The 18,800-nt window shown below is 32.5% G+C and overlaps 3 protein-coding genes across 8 annotated transcripts; 2 read left to right on the forward strand and 1 right to left on the reverse strand.

The window, feature by feature from the left end:
• Nucleotides 1-432: 432 nt before the first annotated feature.
• On the reverse strand, nucleotides 433-1,831 carry LOC110639830 (bZIP transcription factor 53). Its single transcript, XM_021790926.2, has one exon. It carries the CDS (start codon nucleotides 1,122-1,124, stop codon nucleotides 693-695), a length of 432 nt encoding a protein of 143 aa, XP_021646618.2. The 5' UTR covers nucleotides 1,125-1,831; the 3' UTR covers nucleotides 433-692.
• Nucleotides 1,832-4,829: 2,998 nt separating this feature from the next.
• On the forward strand, nucleotides 4,830-15,137 carry LOC110639815 (vacuolar protein sorting-associated protein 51 homolog). 4 transcript variants are annotated; one of them, XR_009151123.1, is made up of 20 exons: nucleotides 4,830-5,252; nucleotides 5,372-5,511; nucleotides 5,863-5,917; nucleotides 6,034-6,141; nucleotides 6,552-6,650; nucleotides 6,831-6,908; nucleotides 7,129-7,206; nucleotides 7,406-7,537; nucleotides 7,691-7,791; nucleotides 7,938-8,005; nucleotides 8,790-8,863; nucleotides 9,004-9,070; nucleotides 9,367-9,473; nucleotides 9,972-10,238; nucleotides 10,350-10,466; nucleotides 11,067-11,138; nucleotides 11,221-11,271; nucleotides 11,480-11,710; nucleotides 14,013-14,654; nucleotides 14,870-15,137. XR_009151123.1 is itself a non-coding variant. In XM_021790901.2 (20 exons), the coding sequence occupies exons 1-20, from the start codon at nucleotides 5,082-5,084 to the stop codon at nucleotides 14,535-14,537; spliced, it is 2,313 nt and encodes a 770-aa protein (XP_021646593.2). In that variant the 5' UTR covers nucleotides 4,835-5,081; the 3' UTR covers nucleotides 14,538-14,846. The 4 variants fall into 4 exon arrangements, 3 of the variants coding, with proteins under 3 accessions (XP_058008587.1, XP_021646593.2, XP_058008588.1); XM_021790901.2 differs by lacking the exon at nucleotides 14,870-15,137 and having other exon boundaries at nucleotides 4,835-5,252; nucleotides 14,013-14,189; nucleotides 14,418-14,846; XM_058152604.1 differs by lacking the exon at nucleotides 14,870-15,137 and having other exon boundaries at nucleotides 14,013-14,846.
• Nucleotides 15,138-16,814: 1,677 nt separating this feature from the next.
• LOC110639840 (DNA replication licensing factor MCM7-like) lies at nucleotides 16,815-18,581 on the forward strand. 3 transcript variants are annotated; one of them, XR_009151124.1, is made up of 5 exons: nucleotides 16,815-16,954; nucleotides 17,043-17,099; nucleotides 17,233-17,292; nucleotides 17,403-17,640; nucleotides 18,297-18,581. XR_009151124.1 is itself a non-coding variant. In XM_058152606.1 (4 exons), the coding sequence occupies exons 1-4, from the start codon at nucleotides 16,868-16,870 to the stop codon at nucleotides 17,442-17,444; spliced, it is 246 nt and encodes an 81-aa protein (XP_058008589.1). In that variant the 5' UTR covers nucleotides 16,815-16,867; the 3' UTR covers nucleotides 17,445-18,066. The 3 variants fall into 3 exon arrangements, 1 of the variants encoding a protein (XP_058008589.1); XM_058152606.1 differs by lacking the exon at nucleotides 18,297-18,581 and having other exon boundaries at nucleotides 17,403-18,066; XR_009151125.1 differs by lacking the exon at nucleotides 18,297-18,581 and having other exon boundaries at nucleotides 16,827-16,954; nucleotides 17,032-17,099; nucleotides 17,403-18,066.
• Nucleotides 18,582-18,800: the final 219 nt, after the last annotated feature.

The raw sequence follows: 18,800 nt of genomic DNA on the forward strand, positions 1-18,800 counted from the left end.
AGTTATTCCTCAGCTCCAGGATATAGGCATGTATTTAGATCAATGCAGTTTAATTTTCTTCAAAAGATGACAGGAGGAACGGTAAACCGACTTGCAATGACACCAAAATAGGCAAATTGAACAAGTTCCAATTATGGCAACAGATGACATGACAATGTACAAGGCCACTGAATAACATAATTCAAAACTAACACCATTTATGTACACAAAGCAACCAACATAACTAACAGGATGATAATCAAAGCGACTTCAAAATTCCACACTCATCTCCCAACAGCTGTGAGGATCATGCGTCACTCTATCTATCAAATACAAGAGAGCATATCCATCCAACTTTAAACTACTATATACTTTCTTGCAATTCATAAATTTAGCGAATCGCATGATATTTTCGAATAAAAATACACAATTCATTCACGTTAGCCATATCCATATCAAAAAGAAACTCGTTACGGAAATCTAAGCTATTGGCAACAACCAGTGCATCATAAACCACTACAAACATTGATAGAAATAGAAGTTAACAAGCAAGCAAATCACATTACAACTGCATTCCCAAAGACACAAAAGACTAACATTCGCCTCACACACCAAACCACAGCACAGCACACCAAACCAACCCATAACAAAAAAGGAACACCCAGATAGGTAATAAGTCTCAGCTACCAGTAACTCACTAAACAGATGCAATATCAATACTGAAACATATCTGCAGATGCCATGATCGGCTGTACGGGGAAAGGCAGTTGCCATGGTTTCAGCAGGGGGTCAGGTATCTCTGGGATCTCCACTGCGAGGCCGCTAACCTCCTCCGCGATCTGGAGCACCGAGTTCAAGGACAGAAGCCTCTCGGTCAGTTCCATAGCCTGAGCCCTCAAAACGCTGTTGGCGGATTCTATTTCCACATACCGTTGAGTGTTGTCGTTGATGTTCTGCCTCAATCGATCATTCTCATTTTGCAAAAGACTCGCTTCATTAACCAGATCCCCCATCTGTTTCTGCTTCCTCATCCTGGAACGTCTGGCTGATTCCCTATTTGATATCATCCTCTTTCTTTTCCTTTCATCGATATTGGCATAACGTGGATCAGAATCAGATCCAGAGTTCGCTGCCTGCCTTTGCATTGCAGAACTTTTTTTGTCTCCCGAAATTTCAAACAGAAAAATTAATCTACTAGATGTTGGATATTATCTATCAAATTGAGTTAGAATTAGGGCTTTTTGATAGTTAGTTAAAAGGGGAAATAGGGATCAAAATTTACAACAGGTTTAACACAAAGAAATTAATTCTGAAAACACGTAAAACCAGTAGAGAAACACAACCGAAAAGGAGTGGAGAATGCGAACTCGACGCATGAACATTGCGTAATTCATAGAAAATCTAAAATCATTGGTAATTTTTTTACGAAAACCTAATCACTGATCGCCAAATCGAAGAGGACTAAAGCTAAGATCTACAAGGAATAATCGACCCAACGCAGAGATCGGAAACCCTAGATCTGTATCAGGATCAGCTACGTATTCAATAAAACAAAGATTTTGTGGTTGGGGGCGGAGGGGAACAATTCAGCACGGAACGAGAAGGGAAAGAGCGAAGATGTACAGAGAAGAGAAAGGAATAGCAGGACTTAGCTAACGGCTATGAAGATAGAAGAGAAACGCAGTAAAACGCTTTGATAAAGATCTAAAGCAATGATAAAGAAAGTTAATTGGCAGTTGAGCAGAGGGCTTATAGAAGGAACGCGGTGGAGTCCGCTGGTGGGTACGACTTGTGGGTTTTATGGTTTATTAAAAAATTATTTGTTAGAAATCAGTGGTGTCGGTGCAATTGTTGGCGTAAAGATGACCCCGGCGCCCGGCGAATTCTACAAGCATTCCAATTACTCTTCCTTTATGTGGCTTTGAGGGAATATACTGCGACGATGCTTCTAAGCGATGTTTGGAAAGGAAGGAACAAAAGGGTGAAAGGAAAATTATAAGGAATATAATTTTTTTTTTTTGTTGGAGCGAGGGAAAATTAAGAGAAAAGTATAACAAAGATGATTTTTTTGGGCTATGTTTTGAAATTAGGAGGATAAGAGGGGAAGGAAAATTATAAAAAAATATAAAATATTTTATTTTATTTTTATTTGAGAAGAGGAAAGAAAATAATGATGAACAATGATAAATGAATGTTATTATTTATTTTTTTTGTATTATGGAGAGAAAGTAAGTGAAAAATAAATAAAATTATTTTTTTATTTTTATAATTATTTATTTTAATTTTAAATAAAAAATAAATAAATATTTTACTATTTAATAAATTAATTACTTTTTCTCTTATTTTCTTCCTTAATATCCAAATAAAGGAAAGAAAAAAGTTTTACATCATATTTATTTTTCTCATTTATTTTTCCTCCTCTAACCAAGTTTCCAAAGATAGGCTTACTCTAGTAACTTTCACAAAGATAAACCTACTATTATTTTCAAATGTAATTAATGTAGTTAAAAAAATAAATTTATTTAATCTTTTTTAATGTATCTTTTATTTATATTGTTACATTAAAAAATAAATAATTTATAATATTAAACTTTTAATGCATATTAAATGAGGTATATTAATAAAATAAACTACTATTTAAAAAAAATCTATAATTTGAGATAAAAAAAATCTATTTTTATGAGAGGAAGAGAGCATTAAAACTATTGTTAATAAAAATATAATTTTCAAAATATTAACTAAAATTATATTTTATATTTTTAATTAATTTTAGAATAATTAAATTATATTTTTCTAATAATGTTTCAAAAATTTTAAATAATATTTTTTAATCTCATAATTTGAATCTCAAAACTTAAAACAAAACCCAAAGCGTAACAGACATAAGTATTTAAAGAATGAAATGGTATAATTTTATCTGACTGCGTTTTGGTTTGCTAAACGTTCTTCCAAATTCCAAATTCTGTACTTAAAAAAGGTTAAATTTTCAGCTTGGACCAAAAAAAAGAAGGTGAAATTTTCAGTAAAGAATTGAAAAAAATAATTTTATTATTTTTAAAATTTTTATATATAAATTTAATTTTAAATTAATTTTTAATATCCCTCCATTAACATATTTAAAAAATAGAATTTCTTAACAGTAATTTAAATAATAATATCAAATAAATTATTAAAGCTAGGATCAGAAAGGGGTTATAAAAATATTCTTGAAAAAAAATTATTGAAAATTATTTAAAAATTTATTTAATTATTTTAAATTTATATAATTAAAATATATTAATTTATATTTTTTTAATTATTATATTTTTACAGTATTTTTTACGAATAACTTGATCTAATGACGTAGACATGGTCTACTTGTATTTGAGTCTCATCTTTTCAATTAAAAAAAATAAATAAATAAGAAACCCACCGGACGAAGGTGGGCTCCATTGCCGCATGAAGCCTGCCTCTGTTAGAGCCCGACACAACCATAGTTTCAAAATTAAAAAAAAATTATTATTTAACCCTCATATTTTCCCATAAATTATCTAACCTTTATATTAATTTTTTTAATTAATATACATAAAATAATTATTTAATTTATTTTTTTAATAAAATTAATTAATTACTATATAATTTATTTTCACTAATTATTTAATTTTATAATTATTTTTTATATTTAAATTATCATAACATTTTTTCTTTTATTTTTCTCTTGCTCTTTTTTATTTCTCTCTTCTCATTATTATTTTTCTTACATTCACACCATTTTTTTTATTATCTCTTTATTTTTTATTATTTTTATTAAAAATAATATAAACTGCCAATCCAAAAGGATAATATGTTACTTTAGATCTCTAATTAAAATTATTTCTCAATAGATAAAACACAAAATACTATTTAATAAAATGAATAAAAATATTTTAATAATTTAGAAAAAACATAAATTAAGATTAAGCCTATTAACATTTTTTTTATTTTTTATTTAAAAATATATTTTTTAAAATAATGTTTATTTTTAAAATTTAAGTAACAGCTAGTAAATTTCATTAAGATATATGAATTAGGTAAAATATTTTTTAAAATATAAAGATTAATTAATTAATTTCTTTAAAATTAAGGGATTAAGTAATATTTTAAGTGACATTAACTAATTAAATTTTTGATAAAAATATTAAATAATTTAATAAAAATAAAATATAATGACTAAATAATATATTTTTAAAAATATATTAATTAAATAATAAATTTCATTAAAATGTATATATAAATAGTAATTTCCTAAAAACTAAAATAGAACAACACAAAAAATGTGATTTTTTTTTTTTGCATTTGTCAATGAATTGGGATGAGACGGCTTTTTTTTAGATGATTAAAAATCACATTTTTTTATGCTTTAATTAAAATTTTTAACATATTTTTAAAAATAATATTAATTAATACGTGAGAAAATGGTATTAAATAATATGTTATATATTTATATTTGAAAAAAACAACTGGCTTTTGTAGCTTAAATTCATTTGCATATGCTTTGTAGTGTGAAGATTGCTTGTTGAGTATAAATTAAATATGTATTTTCACGTAAAAATCTATTATATATATATATATATTTGTAAAAAAATGGACGATATTCAAAATTTAATATCAGAATTTGAATACCGCGCGATGTTTTTTTATAATATCAATAAAAATGTTAATGTTATTAAATAACGATTAACTATTTTTCAAAAAAAAAAAGATCTCAATAAACAAAATTCGAAAAGTTTAAGAGATTAAAAATGAAATTTGCCAAAGATAAGCAATAGATTTGACTGGAATTTTCACCAGCTGGGCCTAGGGACTGTGTGGCGGTGTTGGATTTTCAGACAAATCAGCCCATCTGCGTGGTACAAGGCAGAGGCTCACGGTTCAACGCGACTCCGCCAACTTCTAACGTTTTTCACTGGAATCAGTTAAACTGGGTTCTCAATAAGCCTTAAAGCTGCTGTTGCTTCATGCTCCGGCAATCCATAATTGCAATTTCTGATTCCTTCTGTGCCAAATATTTGAACTGTAGAATCAGTTTGTTCGCCTACGAATCTTTTGTGAAAGGAGTGAAAGCTAAGCAAAGATAAGTGAAAATGGGGGTTGATGATGTACCTCTGGATGACAAGGCGAAGAGAATGAGAGATCTGCTATCAAGCTTTTACTCTCCGGATCCTGCAATGTCATCCAGCAATTCTTCGAAATTCGCTTCCTTAGATGCCATCAACACCACATCCTTCGACGCTGATCAGTACATGAATCTCTTGGTACGCCCCTAATACTTTGAGACCGATTTAATTGAAACTGGAAGGATGCGGAATTACAAGTTTGCGTTGGAATTCCAATTATATGACGAAGCAGAGAGAGAATTAATAGTTTAATGCAGGTGCAAAAATCAAACTTGGAAGGGCTTCTGCAGAAGCATGTTGAAATGGCAGCCGAGATAAAGAATCTTGACACTGATTTGCAAATGTTAGTGTATGAAAATTACAACAAGTTCATCAGCGCTACTGACACGATCAAGAGGTATGGTTTTCCATTCTTTAAGTTTTTGATGAACCTTTGCTGACAAATTTATGTCATTCTTGGACGCGAATTTGGATTTTGTTCTGTTCTACATTGCCAAATTAGATTGAACCAAAATTTCATTTAGTAACATTGTGGCTTCGTAATAATAAGTCATTTGTAAGGAAAGAATTCAAATGAATTACTTCTATTTCTTTGAAAATGATTTTTTTAAGTCAAAAAGAATTGAATTTTTTTCATTGCAAACATGATAATTGACGGAAAAGAAATCAATTGAATTGAATTCTTATTGAATTATAAATTCCAAATAGGAGTATGTATTATACCAGTATTATTTTCATTTATGTACAGGATGAACAATAATATTGTGGGCATGGAAGCAAATATGGAGCAGCTCCTTGAGAAAGTATGTGCATGACTTTCATCTCAATTCTTGTTGAGTTTGTGCTATTGTGTATGTATGTGTGTGTGTGAAAAAAAAATAATGGCAAGGAATGGCATAAACTCCACCAACCATTGCAGATAATGTCTGTGCAATCAAGAAGTGATGGTGTAAACACATCTCTTTTTGAAAAGAGGGAACATATAGAGAAATTGCATCGCACACGTAACCTTCTTCGTAAAGTTCAGGTACACAGATTACAGGCATACCTTTTCATGGTTTACTATATGTCAGTAGATACATGCTTTCTGTGACCTCTGCAAACAAATGCTTGTGAAAATTCTGAACTGAAATTGAATGTTCTATTATGAGAGATTGGCTTTAGAGAATTATGAATCAACATTATGTGCTTGTGTTGACTTGGAAGTGATGTGCAGCTAGTCACGTTGGTTGAACTGTGAGCTTGTTGAATAGTTGTTAATACTCACCTTTTAGCTGAGTTTTGACAGCAATGGTTTATAGGGTCTCATAATTGAAGATTTTGTACAATTCAAATTTTAATGGGACAGAAATTGTGATACTCATTCTCCAAAATTTGAGTATTGGTTTTTGGCAATGTATGAGTCACACAGATTTCTTCTTATGTGGAAAAGAGCAGTTCATATACGATCTACCTGCTAGACTTGGGAAGTGTATTAAATCGGAAGCATATGCTGATGCAGTCAGGTTCTATACTGGAGCAATGCCAATTTTCAAGGTTTCTTATTCTTTACCTGGTCCTCTGATGGCTGGATCAAGCATTTTGCTATTTTTTTAAAGTTATATTTGCTTTTGGTGCATTCTTCTTCTTGCATCTGTAAGCATGTACTTCAAAAGTTCAAAATCTTTTTAGTACTATTTCAAAAGTTCTAATTTTTTTTAGTACTATCTTGACTAGGCATATGGAGATTCATCATTCCAGGACTGTAAGCGAGCATCTGAAGAAGCTATGGGCACAGTTATAAAAAATTTGCAGGTGTTTTTCTTCTTTATGCCAAGTCAGTTTGGTCCCAAGCCAATGTAAACATATAGATGGAGGGATCAGAAAATGTTTTTCTTTCTTACCTGTTGTTCCAATGTTTCTTTTAGCAACTAAACATTCTATCTCAAAGTTTAAAAGTTATGGTAATTTGAGTTTGATGCTTAGCGCTGTTTTTTTGCTGATGCGAAATCTATTGTATGTGTTGACATTTCAGGGAAAGCTTTTCTCAGATGCTGAATCCATACAAGCAAGGGCTGAGGCTGCAGTACTTCTCAAGCAGTTGGATTTTCCGGTTTGTACTGCATTTTCAAGTTATCTCTTCTGGTTATCTGTTTGTTGGTCAGCATGCTACAGTTTTATGAAAAGAGAAAGGAAGAAGGGGGGTGGGTGGTGGGGTGCATTCTGTAGTTTTACACTTGGATTCTTCTTTTTACGTGTAATTGCTAGACATTGGAGTGCATATGACGACGAATGGCCCTTTTTTTGGACAGGTGGACAGCTTAAAGGCTAAACTATTTGAAAAGTTAGAACAATCTCTTGAGGACCTTCAGCTTAAGACGGAAGAAATAACTAATGTTTTGGAGGACTCTAGTGATCCTATAAATCTTGCTACCACAAACGATGTAACTGGGGAAAGAATTACTACTAATTTGTGCTTTATGATGATTTCTTAGTTGCAGTTAATGACCATATGTGTGTGTGTGTGTGTTTTTTTTTTTTTTTGGCCGATTTCTCTTTCAAACAACCAACTTTTATTCTTAACAATCCAATATTAGGCTTCTATTCGTGAGTTTGTGGAGGCCATCCGAGCTTATCGAGTAATATTTCCTGACTCAGAAAAGCAACTAATTAAACTCTCTCAAGACTTGATTGCCAAGTAAGTCAGGGTCTGTATTAGATTTTCTCAATTTGTTTACAGTATATGCCTTTTCTTTATGTCCCTCCCTTGATGGCAATTGCTTAAACTTAAAATTCGTGCTATCAGTTTGCTCATATAACTGATTAATGCATTTGTTTCTTTAGGCACTTTGAAATCACTGAGCAATACATAAAGGAGCAGATTTCTGTTGCAAAGTTTCTGGGTGTTCTTCGTAAGTATTATGAATCTCCCAACATTTAATCTATTGATTGGCATTTATAACTTTTGCATTACAAATGCTAGCACTGTGTTAACTAGTTATTCAGGCTGTCTTCTAATATTTTTAATTTTTCATCCTGCCAAAGTTTTCATTCATCTCAAGTCACTTTACTTTCGAACATGCATTTGGCGTATTTGTTGCCACCACCTGTTGTAGGGTCTGAACTTAATTTTCCTTTTGTTATGCAACTAATATGTGATGTAGTGTTCTGTGTAATGCAAAGTACTTGCAATATAATACTCTGCTAATGTAAGAAGCTTCTTTAACATTGCTTTAACACATTGTGCTGTGCTGCTTGGTTTCATCATTCTCGTAAGTGTCAGTTTTTTTCTTTAAAACCATTTTTTTTTTAACTGCGACCTGTAAAATGGAGCTTCTTCATCAAAAATATAGTGGGGAACTGAAGTTCCTGCATCTGGATAAACAACTTTTCTTCACAGGCAATGCTGTTATTATGTCAAAAAGATGTCCATTTAGGGTAGGCCCTTCAAGAATGGTGGATGCCCCAAATATTATTAACCCTATGTTGTATCTGCAGGCTATTGTACTTGGTAAAATAAGCTTGATGCCTTTAATGTTATCGTTCAACATTCTGTCTCTGATAGTTCTTGAAACTTTTTCTCCTTACGCTTTTCTAAAGATAATTTAATTTTTTGTTTAATAAATGTTATTTGTTGATTCTTTTCTCATTTGGCAGCTTCCCATCTTATTTATTGAAATACCTTGCCAAATGCAGGAATTATATGGAGAGATGTGCTTCTCATGGATGAAGTGTTGAATGAGGCTTTTCTCCCTGATTATTCTTTGGGGGTTGTCCTTTGATTTTGTTCTTATGCTTAATAACAGTCTCTATCTGCATTTCATCCCTCTCTCTCCTCTGAAATGAAAGAATCTATTGTTATGTCCAAGAATGGAACTTGGTATATTGATTAATTGTAGTTGAGTTTCAGGCTGCCCAGGTGGTTGTCAAGCAGTATGTTGCGAATACATTTTCTCACCTTCTGCGTGATATCTCAGGTTACCATTACAATTTTAATGAAGTGTTATTTCTACAGTTATGAACTAGGAATAAAGGAGAACTTGATTGTGGGTGTTTTGTGTTGGTACAATTGTTATTTGTACAGAAAGGGATAATAGCACTATAGAAGAATCTTGGAGTGGAATAAACTCATGCACTAACTCATTGGTTTGGGAATGATATTTGTATGTTTGACCAAAAAGCTAAGGATAAATCATAATTAAAAAAAAAAAAAAACAATCTGTTATCTTTAGATAGCCTTAATGGTCTAACATGAATATGTTCAATCTGGCAGATGCCCTTACTGTCAACATTCATATGAAAGTGGAAGAGCTTCCCTTGCAGATTGCCCTGGAAACCAGCAAAAATGCAGTGCTTAAAGGAAGCATGGATGTCTTAGTGGTAACATATGAGACATGATGAAAACTGTAATACAGATATTTTAAGTTTTCTTATGCACTAAATTATGTATGTATATGAAAATATCAATGTTATTTCTATTATATTTACCTATTGAAAATTTTGTTCTGTGTTTTATTCATATGAAGCATTACACATTTCTGAGGATTTAACCCACAATCGTTTAGAGTGGAGAAAGCGAATCCTATAGCCGACCCCAAATTTTTGGGATAAAGGCTTAGTTGAGTTGAGTTGAGTTGAGTTTTATTCATATGAAGGCTATTTGGTGAGAACTGATATATGACTTAAGAGTTTGTGGGTTCTGGTAATATTTGACATATTTGGAACATGGGTTATGGCCATTTGGCCATACTTTAAATTTCTCTTCCTTTTGCCTTGTTGATGTTTGCTTTATGTGTGTATTTGACATTTCTGTCACTCTGAAGCACTATTTGCTATTTCATATAGCTGTTTGATGGTTTATTTGGGTTGTTATTCCAGGACTTCCGGCATTTTCTTGATGACAATTTAGGGTTTCTTCTAAAATTGAGAGACTCAATTGTTGATTGGGTTCAAGAAGGATTTCAAGACTTCTTCATGGCTCTGGATAAACAATTCCTCTTGCTTTCTGGAAGAAATAAATCAGTAAGTCAAGAACAAGGTTTGACGGAGGGAATGATGGTCGACAAAGTGCTTGCTGGTCTTGTCCTGGTGCTGGCTCAACTTTCTGTTTTTATTGAACAAACTGCCATCCCAAAGATTACTGAGGCAAGGAACCACATGATTGATTTATGTCACTTTTTTTTTTAGATATATTCCAAATTATAGCATTCTTCATATTCTCAGGGCCTTGCCTCAAAGTTATGTTCTGATTGACAGGAAATAGCTACTTCTTTCTCTGGTGGTGGTGTTCGAAGCTTTGAAAATGGACCTGCATTTGTTCCTGGTGAAATTTGTCGAATCTTTCGATCAGCTGGTGAAAAGTTTCTACACCATGTATGAGTTAAAACCTCTATAGATTTTGAATCTCGAGTTAGAATGTCTCTACATCATTATTAATTCCTTAAAATAATTTTAGTAACTTCATCATGTCTGAATTGTGTGGTCATTCATTTTAAAACACACTTTGTACTGATGATGGTGTGATCAGATCTCTCAGCTGGTTTGCAACCATCAATTATTGTTGTGTGTTTACGCAAACTTCCCCCAGGATGAATTTGACTTCTAAATTTCTTATCCTTTTTTTCCCCCATTTTTCTCCTCTAAGGGACCTCCCAAAAAGAAAATCTTTATAGGACTATAAACCTCTGCTTGTATATTATTGTTGATTTTGATATCAGTAGAAGGAAATAACTGTTTCCACAAAGTACAAGCTATTTTGGCATTTTGAGTTTTAGCACTAGTGGTGGCGTTCTGTTAGTTTTAGGGAAATTAGTAAAAAATTATTTGCTGTTGTGATATAAGTTGCTTTCTTGGACAAGTCTGCAAATTTAATGAATTCTGTATAATTTTTGTAATTTTGGTGTTAGCTCTGAATCATTTTGATTATTTATGTCTGACACTTGGCAAGGAAGCTAATTCCATGTTTTTGTCCAGTATATAACTATGAGAACTCAGAGAGTATCAGTTCTCCTTAAGAAGAGGTTTAAAGCTCCAAACTGGGTCAAGGTTAGTTTGTGAGGACCCATGGTCCATATATATGAGAGAATACGCTGAAATGGGATCATCTAATATTTTTGAATTTTCACAGCACAAGGAGCCAAGAGAAGTTCATATGTTTGTTGATTTATTTCTTCAAGAGGTTTGCACATTTTTCCTTCCCCCTTTTCTTTGATCTGACTTTCCCTTTCTATTATCTTGAGTTAATACACTAGAGATGATATTAAGATACCAATCATATTTCATACAAATTACAATTATGAAATCTATATACTTGTAAATGTAATGCATGGACACTTACCTCTATTTTGGGATAAAAAATTGCCCAACCTTGATTTTGTCCTTACCAGTTGGAAGCAATAGGTGCTGAGGTGAAGCAGCTTTTGCCTGAAGGAGGTCTTCGCAAGCATCGTCGTTCTGAAAGCAATGGCAGCACCACATCCTCTCGCAGCAATCCATTACGAGATGATAGAATGACTCGGACAAATACCCAAAGGGCCAGGAGCCAGCTTCTGGAAACCCACCTAGCAAAATTGTTCAAGCAAAAAGTTGAGATTTTTACAAAAACTGAATTTACACAGGTATTGGACTAACTTTACGCAGTGTGAAGCTCAAATAAAAACACACTTCATACACGAGTGAAAATAAGGAGAGCAACCTTTGCTGAATTTTTATTAATAATAATCTGTCTCCCCAAATTACATGTAAATAAGGGTATTTGTAGATATTAATCTCCTAAACCTAATAGGAATGTAAAACTAGTAAATACGAATTTTAGATAAACTAAAATATAATAAGAAGATATAAACTAAATAGGAAAATTAAATCCTAAATAAAGTAGGAGAACATTAATAAGTCCTAAATAGATTAGGAGACTTTTTAATTAATTCTAATATAATCTCTACAGCGGCTAGAAGTCTTCACAAGACGTCCTAGATAAATTAGGACTGTTGGAAATTAAAATTAGTTAAAAAAAAAACATTCTGCTTTGTTGGCCAGGCCTCGCATCATACTCTCCCACTTGAAAAAAAATTCCTCTTCGAGTTGGAATAACTTGCAACGATCCAACAACATAGCCAAACATCTTCAGCACCATTCTCTCCTACTTGGAATAATTCCTTCTTCGAATTTTAAAATGGAAAAGAATGAAGAACTTCTTTAGAAAAGTATACCGTATAACCTTCTTTGATGAGGTAAAAAATGAAGATTCAAACAAGATTAAATTGATCAACTTTATCTTTGCTTTTTTCTCTATAAGAACACCTGGACAAATAAAATCAAAGGAAATAATTGAAATTAAAGAGTTAGAAAAGTCTTCGATCTCTATTGCCTGATTTTCTCTAATCTCCCATATTGGCTCCATGCGTTGCTTTTCCTCAACTAACATTGAAGTCTCCATGGCTTGATATTCCACATTTTCAAAAACACATTCTTGAAGCTCTTCTTGCTTATCTTCATCAGTCTTAGCTTCTAGAACAGTTGGTCTAATGATTTTCAATTGAAGCTCGTCATCTTCAACCATAGCAAAAGGGAATTCAATTAAAGTTTCAGGTTTCAATTCTTCAAATTTAGGCTCATCCACTTCAAGTTGCATTGTTGAATCTTGAACTCCTTTTGTTCTTCACTTTCTTGTTTCACAACTAAGAAAGGCATTGGTTGGACCGTCTCTTGGCAAAATTTTTCTTGGAATAAAATCTGCTGATAATCTAGAGCCAAAAATTCTTGGTCCAACAAGTATTTCATGATAAACTATGTAAGAACTGGTTCTCTTCCTTCTCTTGCTCTCCTAGATTGCAATCGTTCCTACCAAGCAGAAGCACCTCTTTTCAACCAACAAATCACCAATTTGACTATTTTTTCAGGTGCTATGTCCACATGATCAAAGAATTGTTCCACCTCTGCGATCCAATCTAAGAAATTTTCTATGTTGAGATCCCTATAAAAATAAGGAATATCAAATTTCAATTGATTTTCCTTTTCAAGATTTCCACCTCTTCTTCTATAACATTGTTGATGCCTATTGAACTTGATTAATTCATAATCATCTTTCTCCTCCGAATCATAGTAGACATGTTGCTTATGTGCAGAAATTGGTCATAAATAGGGTCACCACGAGCTATACCATCTCCTAGCCTTATTTTGTCAACGCAATTCCTGTTTGTTTAGTTCCCAAAACACCAAGATGATCTGCAACTTCTTCGAGGCGTCTCTTGATACGCTCGAATTTGAGATCCATCCATGGCTCCGTACATCGCTCTCTTCATTGCAACGTTTTGTCCCTATGGTAAAGGGTTCTAATTCTTCGGTCACTGTCGCAAGAACTATTGTAATCGCCACCTCTATCAAGGTGAGCCATCTCAATTGGGGTAATTTCCTCGCTCTGATACCACCTGATACAGTATGAAGTTCAAATAGAAACACACTCCATACACGAGAGTGAAAATAAGGAGAGAAATTTCTGCTGAATTTTTATCAATAATAATCCGTCTACCCAAATTACATGTAAATAAAGGTATTTCTAGATATTAATCTCCTAAACATAATAGGAATGTAAAACTAGTAAATAAGAATTTTAGATAAACTAAACTACAATAAGAAGATATAAACTAAATAAGAAAACTAAATTTTAAATAAAGTAGGAAAATATTAACAAGTCCTAAATAGAGTATGAGACTTCCTAATTAATTCTAATATAATCTCTACAGCTGCTGAAAGTCTTCACAAGATATCCTAGATAAATTAGGATTGTTGGAAATTAAAATTAGTTAAAAAAAAAAAAAAACGTTCTGCCTTGTTGGTTAGGCCCCGCATCAAACTTTGTTAGGGGAGGAATAGCTACCACTGGTAATGAGTTAACATGGACTGTCTGCTTGCGATTTGCAGGAATCTGTGGTAACAACTATAGTAAAACTTTGCCTTAAAAGTTTGCAAGAATTTGTCAGACTTCAGACTTTCAACCGGAGCGGGTTTCAGCAAAATCAGTTGGACATTCAGTTTCTAAGGTCTCCTCTAAAGGAAACCGTTGAAGATGAAGCAGCCATCGACTTTTTGCTTGATGAGGTAATAAAGCAAGAGCCAGATTCAAGATCTTTTGGCCTTCTCCTGGAAGTACATCAAAGATTCTATTTTTCCCTCATTTATATGAAAATAGTGAGGGAAGGGGATTTAGGATTGACTTCCCTTTCTTTTATGCACTCATTTCTTGGGAGGCAAGAGTTTAAGATTTTCATGGCTAGTTTTGACATCTTTTGGCAAGCAATGATGGACATGTGTTTGCTTATGGAGCAGGTGATTGTTGGTACGTCAGAACGTTGTCTTGACCCAATTCCTCTGGAGCCTCCCATCTTGGACAAACTAATACAAGCAAAGTTGGCCAAAAAGAGGGAACAGAATGCAATTACTTCATAATTAGGGTGGGCCAAGTCAGAGATTACATTGTTTTTGTCATCAAAAAGTGTTAACTGAATATCTGACTGAAATGATCGAAGAAGCTTTCACTAATATCCTTGGGGCATATGTTGCTTGGTAAGATGATCTGATACAATCAATAGACTACTATGTTCACTAAATCATGAATGCATAGCCTAGGAAATTTGTGTGCTATTGTTTCGAGCCTCTGGTTTGACTGGTAGTGGCCTTTAGTTTGCATGCCTGCACCCAAGAAGCTCATGTTCTTGAAAGTTTTCCCCTTCGAGGAGCCTGACTTGATTTGCATCATTTTTGTGTTTCTGCTGCACTAGTTTCCAGTATATGTACGTGTGAATCGGCAATGGCTGAAGGTTCCATCCCCTATAGCACTTGTTAGGATCGTCAAGCATTATACACTTTTGAAAGGCAGCAACTTTATTTATTGGACGAACAGGTTTTTTTCTTTTTTTTGGGGTGGGTGGGGCTCTGGTAATTTGATGTTCCGGGGGTTAGTGCGAGACTGGAATTTTTGTTTTTCTCTATCGTGTGAATTTCATTGCCATTTTGGCCCCTTTTTTATTTCACATTTTCATTTTTTCATATGCTTCTCTTAAAGAGAGTATGACAATATCGTTTTTGAGAACTACAAAATATAAATATGTTTTTAAGGTTTATGTGGAGGAGGGACAAAAAAAAGGAAAAACCAAGATACTTACAGCCGTGGCATTTCTAATTGACATGAATTGATAATTTCCGCTTCAGATATGCAGACTGCAGTTGTTATTCACAAAGACCAGAATTGAAGAAAGAAAATTGACCACATGATGGCTTGATTCTTCGTCGATGATGAAGCATCATGATCCCAAGAAGCGTTTAAGGAAAACTAGATTAATCTGAAGAACCGAAGCTACAAATTATGACAAATATTATCATGATGCCAAAGGTAAGCCGGCATCGGGTACCTTGAGCATTGAGAGTTTTTAGAAACGAAAAATGCTGGTGATTGTTTTATTAGCAATGCTATTAGCGTCGCTGAAGTCTTACGGACAGAGGCTGCTGCAGTGCTAAAAGTGCTGTCTGCGCCTCGGATACATCTAGTGGAGACGTTGACTATCTTATTAATAACAAAAATAGCGTCGCCAAATGTCTTACCAATATAATGTCACCATTCACTTCACTCGAGGAACAATGATATGATATCACTAGACTCACATAGAACCTTCTCACTCTATCCTTGCACAGTATGTGGGTTACCCTCCCGCAATTGGATTGGGCTGTAAATAATTTAAAATTTTATTTTTAACCGAGCAGTAGATTTATATGGATAGAGAGCCTCTTCAGGTTGTTTTAGGCTTTTATTGTATTTTTATTATTGGTGTTTTATGAACTTAGCGGGCTTTCAAAAGAAAAATAGTATAGAAGAGTTACATGCCACGTAAATTTTATACTTTAAAATAAAATTATAAAAAATTAAGGGTTAAAATTTTAAATTATTAATTTTTTTTTGTCAAAATTGAAAAAAACCTAAATTTATTTTTATATAATTCAGTCATTATTTTATACAATATGCCATCTTTATAATAGTTTGATTAATTTAAATTAAAAATAATTAAATTATTTCATTACAAAAATAAAACTAAAAAATTTAATTAAATTAAATTTTTTTTAAATTATATATTTCAAATAAGGAAGTACAATTTATATTGTAAATAAGAAAAAAAAAAAAAGAATTTAAATATCTCGACGCGGAAACGGAGCTCACCGTCTAAAATCCATCACAAAATCTTTGACGCGTCAAAACAACGCCGCATATTCAAAACATAGTCAAAACGCCAAGGTTAGAAAAATAATTTCATAAAAAATATTATTTTAAGTGTGATTAAAATATTATAAAAAATATTTGAGAAACAACATATCTATTATAAATTTTTATAATTAAAATATATCAGACATAATTTAAAATTATTTTTCAATATTTACATCTAATATTTTTAAAATTTATTTTATTAGTAATAAATATAAAAAATAATTTAAATAAATTTAACTAATAGATTAAATTTTGAATTTTTGGTATTAGAAAATCGATTTTCACTATTACAAAATAATTAAAATTTTCACCATTTCATAAATAAAATTTATTTTCACTAAAAATTGTAACTCATTATTAAAAATTATCATATCCTTCGTCACTTTTTATTTATATAATAATTTTTAATATTTAATATATATATATATATATATATATATATATGTATGTGATGAATTTAAAATAATTTAATTACGGCTAAATTCAAACTTTTGTTTAAAAAAAAAAAATATAGCAGCTGTTCATGAATTGTGATCGTTATTTCTTTCACCGTACCGTCTTTCCCGCCAAAAGCCTCCTTCCAAGGACTTCGACTTCAACGCAGACAAAGGTAAGATCTCCTTTTTCTTTCATTTTTCTCTCTCACTATCTCTGATATGCCTAATTTTGCTTTCTTTTCTTTACGAGTTCTTGCAAAGGATTTTATCTCCAACTTCGCTGATGCAAATGGCGAAGCCAAATACATGAACATTCTTGTAAGTTGCCTCAAAATTTTTCCTTAAAATTTTCCCATTTTAGTATCCAAATTTTAATACGCTGGAAAAAGCCCATTCTCACTTCAATTTCTTAATAATTGCGAATCAGTCCTAATTGTTCTTTTCTCTTCAGCAAGATCTTGCAAATCATAAGAGTCGTGCAGTCAAGATCGATTTCGAAGACCTTCTTAATGTGGATTTATTCTTTTCCCTTTCTGTGTCAGATATTATTGTTATTATGTTAATACCAGTTCCCCATTTGGGTTTTAACTTGGAAATCTAAAACCCTAATTTCTGTTGCAGTATAAGGACTTGGATGAAGAGTTCTTTAGACCGAGTTACTGAGAATACCCGTCGATATATTGGAATTTTTGCCGCTGCAACTGATGAGGTCATGCCGGCCTCCACCGAGCCTTTTCCAGATGATGAGCGCGACATATTAATGACGCAAAGATCTGAGGATGCGACTGAGAATCCTGATGGTTCTGATCCGCAGCAGAAGATGCCTGCTGAAATCAAGCGTTACTAGTGACTTTCTCTAGTTAAAAACACATTTTCTTGAAATTCTGTGGATTTGTGTTAGGCCTAGTTATCCAGAGATGAATTGTTTGGATTAAATCTGCAGCTGATTGCTGGATTTGCTTAATCTGAGATTATATTGATTTTCTAGTGTTTATGTTGCTAGATTGTTTTGTAAGGTTGGGAGAAAGTTGGAGATTCCTTTATATAGTACGGCTAACTGGCTATAAGAAAAAGTAAAGTTTTGTGAAATTAAAAATATCAGTTAAATTTAATATTACTAATTATGAACAACTCTTGTATTTTTAAACACTGTCATTCCCAATCCCATTTTTTATCCTGATCGTTTGGCTTGAATGATTGTACTGCTTAATTTGCTAAATGCTGAATGTTGTAAAAGGTGCACATTTTAGCAATTTTTGTATTGATTATGATAGGTTAATCATGACTTATGAGGATTGATAAATTATTTTAGAATGATATGTTGCCAGCTTTTGTATAACACCTATTGGGATCTTTACTAGATATTGGTTTTTGAGTACATTACAATTTTTTATTGTGTTTTTAACTTTTATGAAGAAGTCTACTTCATATTTTATATAGTTTTTAATACAATGTGCTATTACTTTATTTAGTGGGCTTACTTAGTTGCTTGATACTCGTTCTCCCTTGATCCAGTGAAGTTTATATCAGAGCACCGTCAAAGGGACGACCATTTACTGTCAGAGATGTTAAGGCTTCATATATTGGCCAGCTTGTAAGGATATCTGGTATTGTGACCTGATGTTCAGATGTTAAGCCACTAATGCAGGTAGCTGTGTATACATGTGAAGACTGTGATTTTGAAATTTACCAGTTAACGAGCACTAATCATCTAGACAATGCTGAAACAGATGTTAGATTTACTGGCCAATATGTCTGTAGCAGGGATCAAATAATGATCTTCTTTAATCTTATTGTCACATAGATTAGAAATTGAAGATGGTAGGATATTGTATTGGAAATTTGGAACTATAGATCTTCATTTCCCAAATGTTGTACCTTTTTTCCCCATACGTCTTACTAAATCGGTATTTATGTTGTGGTCTGTTGGAGAAATATTTAAGAGAAAATTTCAGTTCAATTTTAATCACTTACATTAGTATCATCAAATTGAGGCACCAGCCAGCCTTACTTAGGTCC

This window comes from Hevea brasiliensis, chromosome 9, assembly GCF_030052815.1.
Source record: "Hevea brasiliensis isolate MT/VB/25A 57/8 chromosome 9, ASM3005281v1, whole genome shotgun sequence".
Lineage (NCBI taxonomy): Eukaryota > Viridiplantae > Streptophyta > Magnoliopsida > Malpighiales > Euphorbiaceae > Hevea > Hevea brasiliensis.

What these genes read in the sequence shown, in the direction of transcription:
- LOC110639830 (XM_021790926.2), bottom strand. Translation starts at nt 1,124, where the DNA reads ATGCAAAGGCAGGCAGCGAACTCTGGATCTGATTCTGATCCACGTTAT.
- LOC110639815 (XM_058152604.1), top strand. Translation starts at nt 5,082, where the DNA reads ATGGGGGTTGATGATGTACCTCTGGATGACAAGGCGAAGAGAATGAGA. An exon ending in TGGAGCAGCTCCTTGAGAAA is followed by an intron (nt 5,918 to 6,033) that starts GTATGTGCATGA and finishes CAACCATTGCAG; the next exon opens with ATAATGTCTGTGCAATCAAG. An exon ending in GTGAAAAGTTTCTACACCAT is followed by an intron (nt 10,467 to 11,066) that starts GTATGAGTTAAA and finishes GTTTTTGTCCAG; the next exon opens with TATATAACTATGAGAACTCA.
- LOC110639840 (XM_058152606.1), top strand. Translation starts at nt 16,868, where the DNA reads ATGAATTGTGATCGTTATTTCTTTCACCGTACCGTCTTTCCCGCCAAA. An exon ending in CGACTTCAACGCAGACAAAG is followed by an intron (nt 16,955 to 17,042) that starts GTAAGATCTCCT and finishes GTTCTTGCAAAG; the next exon opens with GATTTTATCTCCAACTTCGC. An exon ending in CCAAATACATGAACATTCTT is followed by an intron (nt 17,100 to 17,232) that starts GTAAGTTGCCTC and finishes TTTTCTCTTCAG; the next exon opens with CAAGATCTTGCAAATCATAA.